We start from the raw sequence: 23271 nt of genomic DNA on the forward strand, positions 1-23271 counted from the left end.
ATAAAAACAACATGTATGTTACAATGAAGAGAGCAGGACATCCTTAAGAGACTGGCTGGTGAATTCCATACTATTCTTGTCCGAGGCCAAACCATCCAAAGCCAAGAGTAAGAGCAACAAGTCCCTATATAATTGCAGAGGAGTAGCCAAGTGAGTCTGCTGCAGTACAAATAACCAGGAGTCTGAGGCACCTTAGAGACTAACATGGTTTAAATCTAGCACAAGCTTTTAATTGACTAGCACTCCAAGTCCCTGAAAATTGATGTGAGAATAAAATGTCTGCTAATCTTTAAGGTGCCCGTCTTTTATCATTATACACATTTAGGAAAGAGGAGGCAAAACACTAGCTGTCAGAATTTGGCAGCTGTTGAAATCTACTGCTCTTTTGTAAAATAAATAAATAAAAATCAATGCCTCTCCAAGTACGTTTCAATACTCGTTGGCATAAAGCAGTTCCATTATTGCTGGAATGTTATCCAAGGGGAAAACCATACAACTCTAGGTTGGGCTGGTTCTAAAGGATTGTGAGCAGAAGGAAAATGGTAACTGAGGTTCCAGAGGCACTTGTTCAGAGTTTCTCCAGCATTATAACAAGCTCTGTAGGCGTATATGCTTGCTTATTTATATTTATTTATTTATTATTTCCATTTGTTACCCCTCTCTTCCCAGCCAAAGCCAGGTTCAAAGCGGCTTACAGAATATAAAAGTCATATTAATCAATAAAAGCATTAAAACATTTTAAAATAGCCCTATAAAATCATAATCATTATACTAATTTACCTAGGCACCTCTAACAAACGAGTCACAATACAACAACCCAGCTAGGCGAGCAGATGGAAGGCACCAGATGGAATAAAAGGTGTTAACCACAACGGGAAGGTTAGGGAGGCCAGTCTTTATATATAGGAACCATAGCTGGCCTCAACCATAAGCCTGGCAGAATAGCTCTGTTTTACAGGCCCTGCTGAACTCTTTGAGGTCCCGCAGGGCCCTGGTCTCGCTAGCGAGGCTATTCCACCAGGCAGGGGCCAGAGCAGAGAAAGCCCTGGCCCTGGTCGAGGCCAGCCGGACACTCCTTGGGCTGGGGACCACCAAAACATTGTTATTAGCTGAACGAAGAGTCCTCTGGGGAACATACCAGGAGAGGCGGTCCCACAGATATGAAGGTCCCAGACCGTGTAAGGCTTTAAAGGTAATAACCAGCACCTTGAATCTGACCCGATATTCCAGCTGGAGCCAGTGCAGCTGTTTAAGCACTGGCGTGATATGAGCCCGCGACGAGGACCCAGTAAGCAGCCTTGCTGCGGCATTTTGTACCAGCTGGAGTTTTCGAGTCAGCCTCAAGGGCAGCCCTACGTAGAGCGAGTTACAGTAGTCTAGCCTGGAGGTGACCGTCGCATGGATCACTGTAGCTAAGTCGGGGCGGGAGAGGTAAGGCACCAACTGCCCGGCCCGGCGGAGATGGAAAAAAGCCAACTGGGTCGCAGCTGTGACCTGGGCCTCCATAGATAAGTAGGCATCCAAGGTCACACCCAGGCTCCTGACAGCGGGCACAGGTGTTAGCAGCACGCCGTCAAGAGCCGGGAGTCGGCACCCCAACCCAAGGCCGCCCCGGCTGAGCCACAGGATTTCCGTCTTCGATGGATTTAACTTCAGCCGGCTTTGCCTCAACCACCCAGTCACGGCATCCAAGCACCTGGCCAGTGTGTCTGGGGCAGAGTCTGGATGGCCGTCCATCAACAGATAAAGCTGGGTGTCATCAGCGTACTGATGACATCAGCGTACTGATGACATCCCAATCTGAAATTCCGGACAAGCTGGGCAAGAGGACGCATGTAGATGTTAAATAACATCGGGGAGAATCTCTCCCAGGGGGCCCCGCACCACCTCCTGGGAGGCCTTGACCAACCAGGAGGGACACGGGTCCAAGAGGCAAGTGGTGGGCCTTACAGCCATCAGGACTCTGTCAACTTGCTTATAGAAGCTCTTCCTCAAGCAGACCATCACCTGTGGATTTCGTCGGACTTCTCTTGCACAATGCTCTAGAAAACACTGCAGTAAGGATCTTCTTAGGGGCAGTTGCCTTTCAAATATAGAAAAGCACCACCCATATAATAAGATTTTGCTTAACAAGTCAAAAGGAAAGGACAAGGTGATAGTGAGAGGTATTTTTCAACGTTCCTTCAAAATGCTATCTAACTTGCATTTCTTTGTAACAGATAAAATAAGCGGACGAATCGCCTGCTGGATGTCATCTTCCACTGCTGGCAAGAGGAGCCCTAAGTATGTGTGGACTTTTGTTTTGCAGTTATGGTCCTTCCCAATGTACATAAAGAGTGTGAAGTTACAGAATAATTATGCAGTACAGCCACTTTTCTGGTCTTTTTTCAAAAAGTTGGGTAGCTAAGTAAGTATAACTTGGGTGTACCTTTTCCTTGTCGCTGGCTTCTCTTGCTACTGTTGAACCCTGAAACAGAAAAGTTGTATCTGTAATGTATGATGCAATGGGGAACAAACATTTAATGGCAAAGCTCTACTATTCAGTGTGGAATTACTTCATCAGATCCATGAGCAATTTCCTTTTTCACATACCACAAAGTTACAAAAGATCGTTCAGATTATGTAAGCACATACGAATAATTCCAACACAATTCCATGTCAGAACAGCACCATGACAACTGTAATAAAACCCACTGTATTAAAAAAAAGGAAGTCAATCATGACATCTCAGCCAGTAGCTCTATGAGGGGCTGTGGCTCAGTGGTAGAGAATCTTGCTTGGCATGCAGAAGGTCCCAGGTTGAATCCTCGGCATCTCCAGTTAAAGGGACTAGGCAAGTAGGTGATGTGAAAGACCTCTGCCTGAGACCCTGGAGAGCCGCTGCCAGTCTGAGTAGACAAAACTGACTTTGATGGACCAAGGATCTGATTCAGTATAAGGCAGCTTCATGTGTTCATGTGAAACAGAGGTCACAGGAGGTCTGTAACTAAATAATAGTTCACTGTGGAGATCTGGATTTCCCTCATCGTACTGTTATCACCTTTAATTTGTACTACAATTTTCTGGTGAAATAAATCTTCAAGCCCTCATCTGTAAAGGGACTGCCAGCAAAACCAATTGTATCTACTTATTGCAATTACAGAATAGTCTATCTAGGGATAATTGGCAACATACATGCTAAGCAATATGAATTTATTCACTACACTGGCAAGGATCCAAAGAGATGCTCAGGCTGATGCAAAGGGGTTTGCCAGGGGGATGTCTGCTTTCTCCCCTGTGACCCTTCCGTGCCACATCACAAACACTTCTGAAATCCCCCAGTTTCCCCCCCCCCCAAACTCTGAAACTAGTCAAAGGAATACATGGATATATGAATCTTGGTCCTTTTGTTGTTTCTGTGGTACCTATGGAGACTATCCTGTGTCTCTGGATGCCATTGCACAGCAAAGATTAACACCTACAAAAACAAATGTTCAAAACAAGTGCTTCTGCTCATGTGCTCAGCAACATCAGTGGTTTAGTGGTGAGCAGCTTCTAGGCTTAATCTGCGTGTGTGTGATTTTGCCATCTAGTCACAGCTGAGGTGGTTTGCCATTGCCTGCCTTTGTGTGGGTTGAGAGAGTTCCGAGAGAACTGTGACTGGCCCAAGGTCACCCAGCAGGCTTCATGTGGAGGAGTGGGGAATTGAACCTGGTTCTCCAGATTAGAGTCTGATGCTCTTAACCACTACACCACGCTGGCTCTGAACTTAATCTACCAGTTTGTAAAGTAAATCCTCGCTACTCTCCCCATTGCCAACAAGAAACACAAGGATCTCACACCAGTTAACATTGAAAGTTTACACTTCACTCTCTCCCCCTTTCTTCCTCAGTCAGAGGGAAAACTGGTCTTCTTTCTTTTTTTCCCTTTCTCAGCAGCCATCTATGTGCTCTAGGAGCATGGTAGCAACTCCAAGACATACGGGCCTTCTTCCTGAAAGCAAGCATCTTGTATTATGGAATTTACATCCAAGTAAATCTGTTAATTCATGCAACTTGCCCCCTGTCTTTCTTCTCCAATAGAAACTTCTGAACTGATTCCAGATTGTAGCTTAAGGAAATCAATAACTCACTAAACACATTCAAAACCAATCAGGCCGCACTGTGGGGAACTCTGACATTCGTTACAAAAGACACCAAATGTTGTCTCCTCTGAGTTTCTTTCTCACTTCTTCCTGGTAGTATCGAGCATAACATCACTACATACTGCAACATCATCATACTGTGTGTTTCCTTGGCCTCTATCTACCAATCACTTAGGGGAGGGGAAGAACCCAGGACAGTGATGGAGGCAGGGTTAATGTCCAGTTCCAGCAGCATAAATACTAGATGCCATTTTTTCTCCCTGCCAAATACTTGCAGGGCACACAGGGTTGGATTCTATGACTCTTGCACACAAAGTTGCACCCTGTGACTTACTTCCACCAAGTTTTCTTCCACAGAAAAAGAAGACTTCCTTTATCACAGAAGGGTTTCCTCTGTTCTGAGTTTTCCTCCAACAGAGAAAGTTTTTTTTCAGTCACGGGACCCAAACCCAATGCATTTTCAACAACAAATCAGGGCAAGAGTTTCAATATTTCCAGTCACCTTTACAAAACTGTTGCTTTGTAGAAGGAATGTTTAAAAACTGAATTTTGAAAGAGGGAGTCATTGAGAAGAACAGCTTGGAATCCCCAAAGTAGTAACTAGTGGGGGAAGGACGAGAAATCTAGCACTGACGACATCTATATTTTTACCATATGTCTAGTTCCTTGTTTTTTGTTTCTGTAAAATGGACCCAAACACCAGTTTGCATTTGTCAGTACGAGAATGCAGGAAGTGAGAAAAGTTTAATTTCAAATAAAAATATAGTTACAATTGTAGACTAGGATACACAGTATTTAGAAACTATACATTCTGCCTCTCCAGAGATGTAGTGGCTTACAAAGTAAAAACAATACCATAAAATTATAAAAACAACCATCGTAAAAATTATTAAAGAAAGCCATAAAACAACTTTTAAACGGTGATATTTGGGAGTATTTTAGGTTGGGTTTTATTCCCTTCCTTTTTCCTTCCGGTAATTTTATTGACTCCAGAACCTCAGCGCTGTCATTCACAATAATAAACTAGGCCAATAAACACACACATGCTATTTTGTGTTCGGGTGCTACAACATTTTAGTATATGGCTTATATTCTGGTTCCTGATATTTCAGGTTCCACTTTATAGTTGCATTTAAGCCCATCTCAGCAAATGTGATTTAAAAAAATAATGAAAACCATATGTGAATGTGTACAATATATTTTCTCTTGCTGATATAGCATGTGTCAGCCGGTTAAAATAAGGTATACTGAAGGTCAGTCTGCCTTTGAGAACTGTCTGTTTGAAAGAATGGCCAGTCGGTATCCAATTGAGATGCCTTTTACTTCACCACATTCCTTCTTGTAAGGCAAGACATGGATAGGCTGCCAGTTGTGAGAAATTAAATATATTTGGCTCAGGTTAACATTTAACAGACATTTGCATAGTGTGGCTTTTCAATCCCACCCATCCCCAACTGTAGCTGAACTTATTTCAATAAACAAAAGAATCACACTAAAACACCAGATAGACACAGAGGGGGTTTGCATTAACTTATTAAAGCTGTTCAGTTGGTTACCAAAAAGAAATTTGAATGCAGAATAAGATGTAGTACCCATCAGAATGCATTAAAAATGCAGTACAGCCTCTTCATTTTCCCCTCAAATGGCTTCTACTGCAACCCTTAATTAACACTTATCTACTTTTAGCTAGCATACTTCTGCTAAACCACTTCCTTTCCAACACATGATGCAGCTCAAATTATCTTATTTCCATAAAAGGTATTTGGGGGGGGGGATAAGCCACAAATTCTATTTTAGTAATCATAGCTTAGCAAAATTGTTTGCTAGATTTTAAAATATGGCAGTAGCTAGTACTTATATGTGAAATACCCAACAGAAACTGGTGGTTTCCACATGGGGACAAGTTTGGTTGGTTTCCCTGTTGCTGAAGTAGTTTCCCCGCCCTAGCCCCACAGAAGCCACACACCCCCTCCGGCTTTTGCAATTAAAAAAAATAGGCCCTAGAATAATGCTACATCAATATAACATTATACCAATATGTATACCAGGTTCTCTGAGTTTCCAGCTTTCATTTAAAAAAGGAGTAACTCTCTAGCCTCTTACAAAGCACAGATATAAGGGGAAAAGCATATCTCTGCAACGGAAAGGGCTAGAGACTTACTCTTTTAAAAATGCAAACTGTTAGTTCAGACAACCCGGTACACAACCCAGTATAACGTTATACAGGTTGAGTATCCCTTATTCGGACACATCCGATATCTAGACTGATCCGAAAACCAGACCTTTTGAGCCTGCAGGCAGGCATTACTTACAGGCCCTCAGCAGTGCCACTGAAGGTTCAATGTACATATAATTATTCAAGATATTGTTTAGAATTACATTCCGGCTATGTGTATGAAGTGTGTACAAAAATATATATATAAAACATAAATGAATTTCGTGTTTAGACTTGGGTCCCATCCCAAGATATCTCATTATGTATATGCAAAAATTCCTAAATTTGGAACGATCCGAAATATGGACCACTTCTGGTCCCAAGCTGTCCAGATAAGGTATACTCAACATGTATCAATTCAATAATATTATAGGGCCAAAAAAATAAGCTTTACGGAGGCAGGGGAGGAAATGGCTGCTACTGGAACAGGGTTAGGGAAAATGGCTGCCATGTGGGTGGGAAAAGCTGGATTTTCACACCCACAAAGCAATTATCCAGGCTTTACTATGATCTTCCCCAAAGGTTCGGTGCCAACCAGGTTTGAGAAAGACTGGAGAAAAGCCAGGGAAACCCCAGGAGGTACACAAATGCATAATGATGCTGTGGGAAAGTTGGAAAAAATCTGCTTCCCAACAGGTCTGTTTAGCTTGAAAAGAAGGCGGTTAACGGGAGACATGATAGAGGTCTATAAAATTATGCATGGTATGGAGAGAGTGGACAGGGAGAAGCTTTTCTCCCTCTCTCATAATTACTAGAATGTGGGGACATCTGCTGAAGAGTGACAGATTAAAAACAGATAAAAGTATTTCTTCACAAAACGCATAGTTAAATTGTGGAACTCCCTGCCCCAGCATGTGGTGATGGCTGCCAACTTGGAAGACTTTAAGAGGGGAGTGGACATGTTCATGGAGGAGAGGGGTATTCATGGCTACTAGTCAAAATGGATACCAGTCATGAGTGCACAGGGAGAAGTTTTTCTCCTTCTCCCATAATACTAGAACGTGAGGTCATCTGCTGAAGGTGAGAGATTCAAAACAGATAAAAGGAATTATTTTTCACACAATGCATAGTTAAATTGTGGAACACCCTGCCCCAGGATGTGGTGATGGCTGCCAACTTGGAAGGCTTTAAGAGGGGAGTGGACATATTCATGGAGGAAAGGGTTATTCATGGCTATTAGTTAAAATGGATACTAGTCATGCTGCAAACCTATTCTCTCTAGTATCAGAGGAGCATGCCTATTATCTTAGGTGCTGTGGAACACAGGCAGGATGGTGCTGCTGCAGTCATCTTGTTTGTGGCTTCCTAGAGGCACTTGGTCGGCCACTGTGTGAACAGACTGCTGGACTTGATGGGCCTTGGTCTGATCCAGCAGGGCCTTTCTTATGTTCTTATGAAGGATTGAACTCAGGGCAGATAACCTGTGCAGAAATGGCCATCTGCATCTCTTTTTCTCTCAACTTATTTGAACCACTACAGTATTCATATTTAAAAGATGCTGCTTACCTTTAGATCATATTTTTTATAAACAGACAAGCGATGGCTGAACACATTTCTTGTAACAATCATATATACTTCAACTCCATCAACTGTGAGCCGGTACATGCCCAAAAACTGGGGAAGAAGTGTGTTTCCATGACACTCCACTATAAACTAGAGAGAAACAGAAGGACAGAGAATATATTAGATTTTTAGTACCTACCTGATACATAGTGTAGGACATCTGTTGTGCAGGTACATAAAGGTGACAGATTAAAAAGAATACAAGATTCAGACACATCACTCGAATATATTTACTGTGAACAAGCACTTAAAGAGGCTTCTACAGCACCCTCTTTCCTCCACTATTATGCGCTCCATGGGCCATATCGCATCAAAAAACTGCACATTTTGAGAAGGCTCTTCAACACAGAGATGAAATGTGAAAACAGATTTTTCCATTTTATTTGGAATCTCTTTGGGTTGTTTTTCTCACGAACATTTTAGACTCCATATAAACCTACCGATTCCCTTCTCTGCTAGTTCTCACCTCAAATCTGCATCTCATGATTACACAGTTCACTTCCAGCAGGTAGAAACTATGTACTTTCACTTCTAAGATCTCAGCATTGCCTCACAAAAAAGGATGTCCGCCTTGGAGCCTGCCACCTGCAGATATATGGGAGCTATCAAAATAGGTATCACGCCCTGGGTCAACTAGTAGATTAAACACAGTGCATAGTATGCAAGACTTTGGCTTGTTTTCACTCAAAAAAGAGCTATGTTCTTAACATATTAACCCAAGCATTTTTAATACTAGATAATGAAAAGACAAATTATATCAGGACTCTTATGGGTCCCCAGAAGAGCCCAGGCACATAGCAAACATTCAACTACCCCTTTCAGCAGCAGCACCCTCAAAAGACCCCTAGGGGCCTTCCAGTATCCCATAAGCTGCAAGGGACTGCACTAGTGTGTTGCTGTAGTGGCCATACAGAATCCCTCCTGATGTCAAGTTAAATAAAGGGTGGGGGGCAGAAGGAAAGAGTTCCTTTAAAACAGAAGAAAAAAACTCACTTGAATCCAAAGCTAGCAGCAATTTTGCATTTCACCCATTATTCCCTTTCATTCAGCAATAAGAAAAAAGGCAACTGAATCTATTAGTACGTAGTTGAAAGCAACATCATTTTGAAACTATTATTGCTCTAGTATGTTACTTTACAGGAGCTAATATATATTTTAAAATCCAAAACTGCCTAGTTTTGTCTCTCAACACAGGACTTGACTTAGAGGGGACATCCTCTGAGTCATCAGGACCACTGCACCCCAGGTTGAACACCCAGAATTCACCAGAATCTTACCAGCAGGAAGACACCATGGCAGGCCCCATTACCTGCTGGAGCCATGAGGAGTCGATGCATACTCAAAGGGGCTGAGGAACACCAACCAGAGAAGATGACTCAACTGATCCTACTGAATTCTGAGATTCAAAAAAATCCTTTGCTCCAGACCTCAGACAGAATGCAGGACTCCCTATGATTACCCTCTGGAGCTCCAGGTACAAAAGAAAAACACCCTTGCATATGGGAATACCAATGTTATTTATAAAGAAGTTAAAATTGTATTAAATCACAAAAACACTAATCTAAAAAACTGTGCATCAAAACCCATCAGATTTGTTTACATAGATAAGATACCTTCCCCAAGTGTAAAAATGCTTTAGTAAAATTGCACTTATACACATGGGAATGTCACACATTCCTTTCTGGATCTTCACATCACTACTCTTTTCTCCCCCCACCCCAACTGGATCTTTGCCTAAAGTAGTGTTGCCAACTCCAGCTTGGGAAATTCCTGGGTATTTGGCGATGGAGCTTGGGGAAGGGAGGGTCCTCAGAGGTGTATAATGCCATAGAGTCCTCCCTCCAAGGCAGCCATTTTCTCCAGGGGAACTGATCTCTCTCATCTGGAGATCAGTTGTAATTCAGGGAGATCTCCAGGCCCCACCTAGAGTTGACAACCTTTTCCTACTTGAAATCAAAGCATATCCTTTTGATTTTTCTCCACCTCCCTTCCCTTTGTGGTCTCTACCTCAAATTTTAGATTAGTTCCTCAGCATAAGGAACTGTCTTGACAGCAACACATAAATAGAAATATGACAGAAATTAAATTTAATCAACTACAGTCCAAATTAAATCAACTAAAATCTTTAATGGCCTGTCTGCTGAAAGAGAAACTGGTAACCATTCGCTTAGAATAAATTATACTCATACTTCAATTAGCAATTCTCTTTTAGTCATAATGAGCTTTACTTATGCACCCGTACAAAATCCTCAATTGGAGGGAAATCTGGTAGGTTTACTTTGGGCATAAGCCAAATATTTTGTTTCAAATTGGCTCAAAGACAGAAAAAGAAGAACAATGATTTAGACAGTTATTACTGCCTGTCTCCGTTTAGCATTGTTTCAAACATTACATTCATCTCTAAGATAACCAGTGAAAAAACACACACGTGCTGTTCCAGTTTTGAATGCATGCAAGGAAAAATGATTTCTCTGAAAAATGTATGGAAGTGGTGCCCAGTAAATGCTTGAATATATCTCAAGGGGGGAAAGTGATGTACAGAACATGAGTGTGTCCTTCTGAACAGATGCAGCGAGCTCTGTTGTATCAGAATAGATTTTCCCCATAGCTTTCTTTTCAGATTCCTTACGGACCAATTGGTTCTTGTAGGTTATCTGCGCTGTGTAACCGTGGTCTTGGTATTTTCTTTCCTGACGTTTCGCCAGCAGCTGTGGCCGGCATCTTCAGAGGAGTAACACTGAAGGACAGTGTCTCTCAGTGTCAAGTGTGTAGGAAGAGTAATATATAGTCAGAAAGGGGTTGGGTTTGAGCTGAATCATTGTCCTGCAAAAAGTAACAAAGGTAATGTGCTAACCATTGTCCTGTAAGTATCAAGATAATGTGCTAATGAGGGTGTGGTATGTTAATATGGAACCATTGTATCCTGAAGTGATCTGTTAATGTGTGAAATCCAAAGCTAATCTGCATGGCTATTGTTGACTGTAGTCTTTGTTAGTCTAGAGGTTTTCAAGACAGGAAGCCAAGCCTTATTCATTCTTAAACTTATGGACCAAATTTGAAAAGTTCCATAACCACGTAATAAATCTAGATTATCTCAAATTGCATTGTTAACAAAATAATATAGGAGGGAGTAATTTTTAACACCCAAAGTCCATTGCTGGTAGAAAGTGCCGTCAAATGTGTTCATGTGTTCACATCGCAACCCGATTAAGGACACCACACAGGGTTTTTCAAAGCAAGAGATGACCAAAGGTGGTTTGCCATTGCCTGCCTTTGCTGCACCCCTGAAAGTCCTTGGTGGTCTCCCATCCAAGTACTAACCAGGGCCGACCCGACTTAGCTTCTGAGATCTGACCAGATCAGGTGCAGAAAGAGTGTGATGGGTTGGTGGGTCAGAAAGAGAAAAAGAAAGAGGGGTAGGGTGGGGTGGGGGCAGAAAGAGAGAAGGAGTAATAGACATGGGGGAGAGACAATAAGAGAGGGTTGAGGAGAAAAAGAGAGACTGACAGAAGTGGGGAAAGAGGGGAAGAATCAAAGGTGGGGGGATGGGATAGCCACTGTCCCCATTTATTTTATTAGATTTCTATCCTGCCCTTTCCTGTCTATAGTCAGGCTCAGGGCAGCTAACAACCAAATAATACAATCAGTTTAAAACATACTATATAATATATAAACTATAATTAAAAAACATATTAATTTTAAAATTCCAGTTGGTGCCCTTAACATTAAATGACAATAACAGGGATAACCAGTCAAAAGGGGGGGGGGGAGAAAGAGAAGGGAAGGCAGAAACAAAAAAAAATACCCAAAACAACTGAGGAAATGGAAGTAAGGGCAGAGGTAGGGAGGCCAGCTAAGACGTAACCATGCCTGCCTCAACCATAGGCCTGGCAGAATATCTCAATCTTGCAGGCCCTGCGGAATTGAGCCAGGTCCCACAGGGCCCGGGTCTCACTTGATAGAGAGTTCCACCATGCTGGGGCCAGAGCTTAAAAATCCTCTGGCTCTAGTTGAGGACAGCCGAAGGCTTCTTGAGCCAGGGACCACCAGTCAGTTATTACTAGCTGAGGGTAACACTCTTTTTTTTGGGGGGGGAGTGTACTGGGAGAGGTGGCCCCGCAGGTACACAGCAGCCTTAGCCCACTGGCAATACAGAAGTCTTCACCCCCTCCTCTATTTGACAAACAGGATACTACAGAACTTCTATTTATTAAAAGCCAGCATTAGGCCTTACTGCTCATTATTATTACTCTTTTATCCTTCCTAGAAAGGGTCCATTTGTCCTTGGACAATTAGTATTACAAGTCTGACCCATTAGGTCCACTTTTGCTAAATGAATTCTGCCTGCGCTCAATGGTTTTATTGCTATTGTTTTATCAGGCCAAGTGGCACAGCGGGATTTTATTTCACAGACTGACTGCTTAACGAGAAAAGTATTTAACCGGTCATGTCATTCAACCGATGAAAAGATTAAACTTGCAGCGTTACAAGACAGACACAAAAACACAATGAATTATCAAGGCAATAATTATCTGCACTCTTGCGGCATTTATAATAGTCTGGAAAGAGGATCTCCACAGTTACCAAAAGAAGACTAAAATACAACTGCACTCTTTCCCTGATTTCTTTAGTAAGCACAACATGATTTGGAGAAACTGGTTTCAAAACAACACCTATACCAAGTGGAAGAGTAAGCATTAATTACTCATTGCCCCAATTGTGACAGATACCTAGTTCCATGTCAGTGTGTCACGGAATAAACAACCTTTTTATGGGGCATACAAAAATGCAACACACAGTGGGAAATTAATTATATGTTCAGAAACACAAGTATAAACAATTAAAGATACATCCATGCAGAATTTAAGCTGCATGCAAAAGAAGCCCAATCCAAAACCAAACAACCAACTGCCAGTGCTTACATATTTATTTTTGGTTGGGGGGGAGCACACTGGTAAAACAGAAGAATTCCCTGGCTCGTATGCAGGAATCAGTCTTGGCACTATAAAAGTTTCTGTTCAGAATAAGATCAAGTCCCTGCTCAAGTATGCACCTGACCGTCACGAAGTAGAGGTCATGTTGCCACATTCTGCAGCACCTCATACAAATGTTGGCAAAGATACATACACCATGCGCAAAGGGATATGCCACAACATACCTACTGACAGCTGAGGTTTTGTGGCTCGCTATCTGTTCCTGCCAAGAGTGGAAAAGCTTTACCCAGGTTCCAAGAATGTAGCAGCTCTACACAGGGGCAGCCCGTCAAGTTCAGTCATGATGCAGGCACAGTGGGAAAGTAAGCACTTGGAGGCATTGCGCGGTAATAGCAGGAACAGGTGAATGTACACTTTGAAGGATCAGTACAACGCTATGTCTGATGTTCAAGGCTGCATTACGCTGGAGCTAACAAAGAATGCTTCATCAGGGCAAACTGTTGATAAACAGAACTCAGCGAGATCCATCATTATTATCTGTTGCTGCTCAAGCTGCCCTCAGGAACTTTCCTACAATTAAAAAAAAAAACAAAAAAACCCTAACCCTCATCTGTGTCAGAGATTTATAATCCAACTGTCATCTTTTTACACTGTTCTTTTGTGCCGAGGGTGTCTATCAAGAGTCCTGGAGTTGTCGGTGCTGCTCACACAATTTTACTTCAAATCAGAGATCATATCTCTATCGACTTTGTTCTTGGCATTGCCCTACACTTTGATCCCCTCAGCAAATTCCAGTCTGATTCCTCCAAAGCATTTCAGCTTTTGTTTTGATAAAAGTGCATCTCCCTTTGAGATCCAAAATCTTATAGATTTGAAAAAATGCACTGGTTAATGTGAATGAATAAAAAACACACTCACATAAACGAGCACAAAGACCGCTGATTTTTTTTTATTAGATCAATATCCTATCCCATGTAAATGATTCAAGGTGAGAACAGTACTTATTTAACAGCAGGGTTTATTAAAACCAAATCTACATACAGATTATTAGATTATAATAACCCTGGGAGCCAAATGCTAACTCGAGAAAGAAGGTCATAGCCAACAGGTATACAAACTTGCATGATCTTGGCATAGCACTGGATGTAAATTAATAGTTCTACTATTTAGGAAAAGAAGAAGAAGAGTTGGTTTTAATACCCCACTTTTCTCTACCCCTCCCTACAACAGGCAGCTTGTGAGGTAGGTGAGGCTGAGAGAGTTCAGAGAGAACTGTGACTGGCCCAAGGTCACCCACCAGGCTTCATGTGAGGGAGTGGGGAATCTAATCCGATTCTCCAGATTAGTATCTGCTGCTCTTAACCACTAAGCCATGCTGGATAGAGAAACGATCAGGATCAGAGCATACATCCCAGCACTTCTGGAAACCAAATTTGGCTGTATAAAAATGCTATCCACCAAGAATGTCTTTCCCCACAAGAGCCATTGAAGTTAATAACTGTTTTGCAAGAACCTCACATTTCTGCACAATCCCCAGTTAAGCCTTGCTAGAAGGCTTCTTCAGCGGGTGGCCATTCAATGCCTACTCCATTTCTATGATGGCAGGATGGACCCATGCAGCTGTCTTCTGCTGAGTCAGGCCATTGGTCTGTCAAGGTCAGCACTGTCCCCTCTGCCTGACAATGACTCTCCATGGCTTCAGGTTGAGGCCTTTCACATCACCTACCGCCTGGTTCTTTTACTTGGAGACGCCAGGGATTAGAACCCGAGACCTTCTTGGTGACCCTGCCATTGAACTACAGCCCTTCTCCAGTACAGGAATACACTGGAGTTTTTGCAGCAAAGTAAAAGCACATTCCCATTTTCGACATTATACTGTTTCTAATTACTGCCACCCTGTTGACATTTTTTTTTTAAATTGTCCTTAGGCTTTCTTGTATTACTACAGTAAAACAGAGATGTAGCACACTGCAAACAACATTGGTTAAAAGAACTAGTTCAGCGTTACAAGCGCCTTTGGTTTTAGTCGTTCAGAAGAACAGTACACACATAAGATATCTGTCATGTTACCAGTTTTAAGTATACTTTTTATAAGACATGCAAATTAAAAATTTTTATAATTGTATATCTTGCTTGGTGCAAGTAAGCAGTTATTAGAAGCCATACTAGTAACCTAGAATCAAAATGAAAATGTAAAAGGCTTGTGAGGCACCAAAATCAAGCATACTCTGAGAATTCTGCCCTGCCAGCCTTTAACATATGCTGTGCAATACTTTGCTCTGAGCAAAGACAGTGAACTGAATCATTCGTAAAAAGCATTTAGCATAAAATGGGATTGGAAAAACCTGTTCATGTAACACTTTGAAACATTTTACTGTCTAAGGAACGGAGGCAGTAGAAGCAGTATAACTTAGTAGCAGAAGTGGCACTAATGCCTCCCTGAAAGGGGGAGCGGTTACGTTGAAGCAGGCAGTGGTAATTCCGCCTCTAAAAAAAACTTACTCTGGACCTAGGAGAGTTGAATTAACTTCCATTCAGCCTCAAATGTACCATTCTTGAGCAAGGGGATTGAATGAATGGTGGGCGGGAAACTTCAGGGATTAATGAATGAAGTGGATTGTTTGAATCTGGTTTCAGGTCTGGCTATGGGACTGAAATGGTCGCCCTGGTGAACCTGTACTGGCAATGAACAGGTGTGCAACCCTGTTAGTTCTCCCGGACATCTCAGCAGCTTTTGATCACATTGATCATGGTATCTTTCTGTACAGCCTTTTGGGGTTGGGACTGGAAGGCTCTGTTCTGTGGAGGTTTCGGTCCTACCTTGAAGGTACGTTTCAGAGTGTGGCGCTAGGACACTGCCGCTCCACCCTTTGGCCTGTGGGGTCCCACAAGATTCTATCTACGTAAAGCTGCTGGGAGAGGTCGTCTGGAGATTTGGGCTGAGTTGCCACCAATATGCAGATGATTCTCAGCTCTATCTTGCACTTCCAACAGACCCCACGGAAGCTGTGGAAATTGAACACGTGGCCTGGAGGCAGTTTTGGAATGGAAGAGGGCTAACAAACAAACTTAGTCCAACAAAACGGAGGTGATAACCAGGAGAAGGTTTGACCCAGGAATGGGGATATCTCCTGTTATCTCCTTAAAGGAGCAGGTTCATAGCTTGGGGGAGCTGCTGGATCCAGGCCTCCTGTTGGTTAAAGAAGTGACAGCGGTGGCCAGGGATGTCCTTCACTAACTTTGGCTAGTGAGCCAGCTGCAACACTTCCTGGGAGGGAAAATTGTGCTGCTGTGATGCATGCATCGGTAACATCTAGATTACTGCAATGCAATGTGGAAGCTATAGCTGGTACAGAGTACTGTGGCCAGAATGTTGACTGGAGTGGGTTGTAGGGGCCGAATCACTTAAGACTTGTTCCATCTACACTAGCTCCCAATTTGCTTGGGGCCAGCATGCCTTAAGGACACATGAACACACGAAGCTGCCTTGTATTGAATCAGACCCTTGGCCCATCAAAGTCAGTATTGTCTGCTCAGACCAGCAGCGGCTCTCCAGGGTCTCAGGAAGAGGTTTTTCACATCACCTACTTGCCCAGTCCCTTTAGCAGAAGATGCCGGGATTGAACCTGGGACCTTCTGCATGCCAAGCAGATGCTCTACCACTGAGCCACAGCCCCTCCCCTCCTCTCATATGAAGCTACCCGTCCATTGCAGTCATCTTCAGAGGACCTACTTCAGGTGCCCCAGCCATCTGAGGCTAGATGGGTGGCAACCTGAGAAAGGGCCTTCTCAGACATGGCACCAAAACCTGAGAACTCCCTTTACCTGTCTCCCTTTATAATTGTTTTCCACCAATGGGTGAAGACTTTGTTTTCTTTGGCATACCCCCAATAACTGTTACTGGCCCTCCTCCATGATGGTGGCATTATGTGGCCGTGTTTATATGTTTTCATTGAATTATTTTATCTATACTTTACTTTAAATGCTGTTTTAATGTTTGCCACCTTGGGGCTCCTATTTGGTTGGGAAGACAGAATAGAAATGTCGTAAGTAAAATAAATAACTTAATATAAAGGTACAGTTGAACATACATTTGAGTACCTGAAGTCCTACATATGCTTTTTTGTTGGCATAAGAACGTTACATTTGAGTACCTGAAGTCCTACATATGCTTTTTTGTTGGCATAAGAATGTTACATGTGGAAAAACAAACATAGAGGGGAAAAACAACACTGCCATATTAAAGAGGTTTGCCTCTGAATATACCTTACATTTAAATGGTTGGAATCACTTCCACATAACTGTAGCACCCACCCCCTTCCACAGCAAGCTAAAGAGAGCTGTTTTTCACCTGTGAAAAGCAAAGGCTCAGAACCTATTAACAGATGTCTTAACACTAGTGTTGCCAACCTTCGGGGGGGGGGGGTTGAAGATCTCCCAGGATTACTCCAATACTGGAGATCAGTTCCCCTTGAGGAAATGGCAGCTTCAGAGGGTGGAACATGGTAATGCATAGATTATAGGTGAAATCCCTCTCCAAACTCCCTCCCCCCTCCACAGGCACCCCCCTTAGACCTCCAGGAAGTTCCCACACTGGAGTTGGCAACCCTACTTAGCACTACTAAAGCAGCTTCTATGGAAGAAGAAAAGAAGGGGACAAGCTTAGAGTAGCTGCCACTATATTTTGCTTTTAATTTGTGCTGTTAATTTGTAAGTAACTGCTCTGCAATTAAGTTAAGCTTAAAATATTGATCCAAAAATTGGAACTGGCATTTTTAAGAATGAAAATATCAATATTCCGTATGGTGTCTTCTAATGAGCGTTCCCATGGTTTCTTGTTAGGGGAAGGAGCCTTGGAAACTTTCCTGTCTGTCCTCCCCCAGTATGCCTGGAAATGGCACCTTTGACGCATATTTTGATTGTGTGTTTTGTTCAAATTGCCTCCAGCTAAGGAATCATTCAAGCTGGAGAGCAAGAGAAGCAGCCATAGTTTGCAGTTCAGACAAAAGTGACAAACTGATTTGTCACGGATGCAGAAGTGAATAATTTCTGAACCATGCACACAGAAAGAAGCAAGGAAGGAGCATGTGAACCCAAGGATTTCCAAGGTTTGGCAGCTGTAGAGAGCTGTAAAGATCTGGTAGTCAGAACAAGCTCACAGGAACGTATGAAGCTGCCTTATACTGAATCAATCCACTGGTCCATCATAAGAACATAAGCACGGCCCTACTGGATCAGACCAAGGCCCATCAAGTCCAGCAGTCTGTTCACACAGTGGCCGACCAGGTGCTTCTAGGAAGCCCACAAACAAGACGACTGCAGCAGCACCATCCTGCCTGTGTTCCACAGCACCCAATATAATAGTCATGCTCCTGATACTAGAGAGAATAGATATGCAGCATGACTAGTATCCATTTTAATGAATAGCCATGAATAACCCTTTCCTCCATGAATATGTCCACTCCCCTCTTAAAGCCTTCCAAGTTGGCAGCCATCACCACATCCTGGGGCAGGGAGTTCCACAATTTAACTATGCGTTGTGAGAAAAAAATACTTCCTTTTATCTGTTTGGAATCTCTCACCCTCCAGCTTCAACAGATGACCTCGCGTTCTAGTATTATGGGAGAGGGAGAAAAACCTCTCCCTGTCCACTCTCTCCAAACCATGCATAATTTTATAGACCTCTATTATGTCACCCCTTAGCCGCCTTCTTTCCAAGCTAAACAGCCCTAAGTGTCTTAACAGCTCCCCATAGGACAGTTGCTCTAGTCCCCTAATAATTTTGGTTGCTCTTTTCTGTACCTTCTCAAGCTCTGTAATATCCTTTTTTAGGTGTGGTGACCACCAGAACTATACACAGTATTCCAAGTGTGGTCTCACCATGGATTTGTACAAGCGCAGTATGATATCGGCAGTTTTATTCTATTCCTCGTCTAATTATGGCCAGCATGGAATTTGCCTTTTTTACAGCAGCCGCACACTGGGTTGACATCTTCATTGAGCTATCCACTACCACCCCAAGATCCCTTTTTTGATCTGTCGCTGCCAGCACAGATCCCATCAGTGTATATGTGAAGTTGGGATTTTTTGCCCCAATATGCATCACTTTACACTTGCTCACATTGAATCTCATTTGCCATTTTAATGCCCATTCTTCCAGTATGCAGAGATCCTTCTGGAGCTCTTCACAGTCAGATTTTGTTTTAACCACCCTAAATAATTTGGTGTCATCTGCAAACTTGGCTACTTCACTGTTTAACCCCAACTCCAGGTCATTGATGAACAGGTTGAAAAGCACCGGTCCCAACACAGATCCCTGAGGGACCCCACTGCTCACATCCCGCCATTGTGAGAACTGACCATTGATTCCTACTCTCTACTCAGACAGGCAGCGGCTCTCCAGGGTCTCACGTAGAGGTCTTTACACTGGAGATGTTACGGATTGAATATGGGATGTTCTTCATGCCAAGCAGATGCTCTACCACTGAGCCTCAGCCCCTCCCCAAAGCTCTCAAAGCCCTCTTTAAAAAAAGGGGAGAAGTTATATCAAGAAAAGCAGGAGAGGAAGTCAAAACTAACCACGGCTTACATCTAACCTTGTTCTTAAAAAGTCTGAGGAAACCTGTCAGACTATGTCTCTTCACTTACCCAAGTGCTAAGCTGGAGTGCCAACTGACTGAACTAGAACTGAGGGAAACTCCCCTGCAAACAAGGCTAGAATATTGATCCCATAGCTATGGCCTTGTTTTTAGGCTTAGGCAGGCATACTGCCACTCTCCAGTGTCAGATTTTCAGTAGAGGAAGAAGGCTGGCTTTAATTTGACGAGGGCCATTTATGCATGGGTACTTGGACTCATGTTTGCCCCCTGTCTGACTTGGTTCTTCCTTGGAGTTCTTTATGAGTTTTCCGTCCATTAGAAATGACCTCGCTGCCAGCCCTCACAATGTCCGAGTCTTCCCATTCCTCTATTAACCCGACTCTTCCCTCTCCACTGAGCTCAGCCTGGCTGAAATATCTGTGCAGAAGGCAAAGCACAGGACACAGAAGATTGGCTTCTCTCACAGCCAATCACAAAGCAGAGTGTAAAGAGGCGGGGATTCAAATGCTTCCTGGGAGCTCTTTTTGAGCAAAAGAAAGGCATTTTGAAACTGACGCTTGGATTCCCCCCCCCTTCTTTCAGATTGCTCCTTTTTTTTGTTTTGTTTTTTTGTTTTTGTTCTTAAAATGTTTTTTTATGCGGCAATTGGGTTTTGGGAGGGGGAACTTTCTCTCACAGTGAGCACTGTGAAGTAAGCCAATTACAAAGCAGCATTTAAAGGGGCAGGACTTAATTTGAGCTTGGAGACTGGTGGTGCATAGGTTCCCAACTGGAAAGTGTGGGTCCAGCCGGCAACTAACCTCAGGTAAAACTCCCATGCATAAATGACCAAAGAGAGCAGAAGCTCAAGGTCAGCTTATGATCCCCCTTTGAGAGGGATCAGTGTCAGCTCATGTCCCTAGGCTCTCTTGCTTTTGCCCTATGCTGATGATTGCCCTGGAAACCTGCTGGGGCAACATTTAAAAAAATGGCAGGTATTTGCAAACCTCTGAAAACTGTTTAAAGCAGCTCGACTGATGTTTTTCACACACTACATGTTGGAAGGAAATGTGCAGGGATTTATTATAACATCCTGTGAAACAGAACGCCAGTTTAGATGGACCTGCTAGACACAGGCAGCCAGATGCGGATATTACAGGTTTTACAAAACTTGTAAGACATTTTGCACATACGCATAAGAATATGTTACTGTTGCTTGATAAACAGAGAAAAGTACTTTGCATGTGCTTAGTTCCTTCTCCATCAGTATTTCACATGATCACCTGGTAAGCAGTGGCATTTAAACAGGTTCCTAAATTCTAGATCCAATAAATCCATTTCCATTCAACTCTCTTATGGGTTTTATCACTGTAGTGTAAATGTGATTAGCTCCAATACATACTGAGCCCAGTAATGCCATCCCACTTCCTGGTACCTGCTTACGCCACATTATCATAATCAACGGTACCTAACACACCACTTCAAGGCAGAATCAGCATTTATACCACCCGTGTATGTAGCAAGACATTGCATTTGTTATTCATATTCTTGGTGTAAGTTTACAGTGTAGAGTTAGCAGAAGATAAGTCCCTGCCTCAAGGAGTTTACAAGCTAAATGTGGAGTTTAAGGAAAGGGCCAGGGGGAGGCACCAGGATAACCAGGGACTAACAAGCAGATGCATAGTCATGTTTCATTTCAGTTAGGGGCAGACTTCTGAAGTCTCAATAAAAACATACTGATGATGATTTGGGTTTTGGAAAGGGCTGTCAAGTCGCAGCAGACTTATGGTGACCCCTCAGGGGGTTTTCAAGGCAAGAGATATTCAGAGGTGGTTTGCCATTGCCTGCTTCTGCATACCAACCCTGGACTTCCTTGGCCGCTTTCCATTCAAGTACTAACTGAGGCCGACCCTGCTTAGCTTCCAGATCAAGCTAGCTTGGGCAATCCAGGTTAGGGCAACAACGACATCGTTTTTTTATGCAGGGATGTTTCCATGCAGTCATCCCCGCCGACTGCTTCGGGGCTTCCTTTTGATTATGCATGCCTTTTCTGCCGGTCAGAGGTCAACTCACTCCCCATGCATTTTGCCTATATTTTCCTGATTAGCCAGAATCTAGAAAATGCAGGCAAAATGCACAGGGAGAGTGAGGAAGCCCCAAGGCAGTCAGCGTGGGTGACCATGGGGAAACGTCCCTGCACAAAAGGCCTCAGTTCTACAGATTGCTTTAAAGAGGATTACTTGTGATCAAGAACTTTTGAATGTTACATAACAAAATGGCAGAAACGGCAGCAACTTGCAGCTCAAGGTTCCTCTTCCTACAATGTTGCATAAAACATTCATCCTTATGTTTCTTTTCCCATTGAAAACAAGAACTAATTTACCTGGTGGTATTTCTTCAGTATGTTGTGCATTTCTGCCACATCTTCACTTGTTATAGTCTTGATGACGTATCTTTTGTCATAAGAGGTGTGAAATCGGGCACCGCTGCGAGCTTGAGAGTCGTTTGAAAGCGGACAACTTCTTGTCAGAGAATTCTGTAGAATAAATTGAAAAAGGGGAAATGGTGTCAGTTAACAGCAGAATTCAAACCTTGTTGCACCATCAAATTGTGGCCCCACGGGCGAATGGCTCCCCAGAGAAAAGGGGGGAACAGCAAAACAACCCACAACACCCAGAGTTACATAAAACAGCAAAATAAACACACACATACACCTTACTTTTTGGGTAATAAAATGGCCACAGCTTTTATTGATCACAACAGAATGGAGCGTTGGCGGGAAACCCTGGGGACGGATCCAAGTATCGGATCACCATCCTGTCATCCGATTTATCGAAAGCATCAATAACCGGCCCAAATGCCTGTTGGGCAACCACCGGAGTAGCGCTTAATGACCCCACCGGACAGGAATCTCTGTGTGGAGCCAGCGCCACCTGGGATTGGAGAACCGAACACAAGCCTCGCAGCTGGGCAACGGTGTTGTACTCCATCCCAAGACCCCTTATGGGGGTCCCCACAAACGAGAAGGAAAGGCACCTCTTCCCATCTTGGATCAGACCCCATGCAAAAACAGCCCAAAAGCTGTGACAGAAAAGAAATACAACATCACAAAATAGGGAGGGTGGCCGAGACTCGCCGCCGCCCCACATGGAAAGTGGACGGTGGCTGGCCACGCACCACTTTTTAAAGGCACGGGGAAACCCACGGGGTCAGGTGGCTACCTGACCTCACTCCCCCACGCCAGCCAGGAAGACCGCGGGGCCGGCAGGGTCTCGTGGGACGAGCGCCCCCCCCGCCTCGAGGGCACCCCCTCTTCTCCCCAGAGCCACCCGGGTAAGTCCACAATGCCCGACCTGTTTATTCAGGTCGGGTTTCCTATGGAACTTTCTGAAGTTTACAACCACTGACATTTACCTTAATAACGCAATTGCCAAAACAACCACCCCTCAGAATGAAATTATTTTGACTATATTATCAACACTTTGAAACAGTTCCCATTTTGCAAAATGAAATGTTATTTTGAAAGTGAAGTTGTAACATCCCTAGAGAAACCAGAGATGTTGTGGTACATTAGAAGGACCAAGGCAGGCTTTCTTTATCAGTATCTTTAAGTTAGGGATGAATGCACAGGGATGAATATTTACAGTGCGGAGAAGCTTTTATGCATCATCCCCCCCACCCCAAGCCCAATGTTTTCAGAAAAGCCCCAGAGGTCAGTTGTTTGAAAACAGCCCTATTTCCTAGTAACAATGATGTCATCATGTAATTAATCAAAACTGGCTGTGTGAAAACATCAGTGTTACTTGAAGGGTAGATACCAACAAAAACTATTGCAGCAGCGAGACAAGCTTTTCTAAG

At 43.3% G+C, this 23271-nt stretch overlaps 1 protein-coding gene across 3 annotated transcripts in view; it reads right to left on the reverse strand.

Annotated features, from left to right (window-relative positions):
- PIP4K2A (phosphatidylinositol-5-phosphate 4-kinase type 2 alpha) overlaps positions 1-23271 on the reverse strand; it is a 76434-nt gene that overhangs the window by 11575 nt on the left and 41588 nt on the right. The window contains exons 4-6 of one of the 3 annotated variants that reach the window (XM_056857002.1): positions 21797-21949; positions 7845-7991; positions 2429-2467 (exon numbers count right to left, since the gene is read on the reverse strand). In XM_056857002.1, the coding sequence (XP_056712980.1) occupies positions 2429-2467; positions 7845-7991; positions 21797-21949 (339 nt within the window). The remainder of the gene's footprint in view (positions 1-2428; positions 2468-7844; positions 7992-21796; positions 21950-23271) is intronic. The other 2 variants (XM_056857004.1, XM_056857003.1) reach the window with 2 other exon arrangements.

The sequence above is a fragment of the Euleptes europaea genome, chromosome 11, assembly GCF_029931775.1.
Source record: "Euleptes europaea isolate rEulEur1 chromosome 11, rEulEur1.hap1, whole genome shotgun sequence".
Lineage (NCBI taxonomy): Eukaryota > Metazoa > Chordata > Lepidosauria > Squamata > Sphaerodactylidae > Euleptes > Euleptes europaea.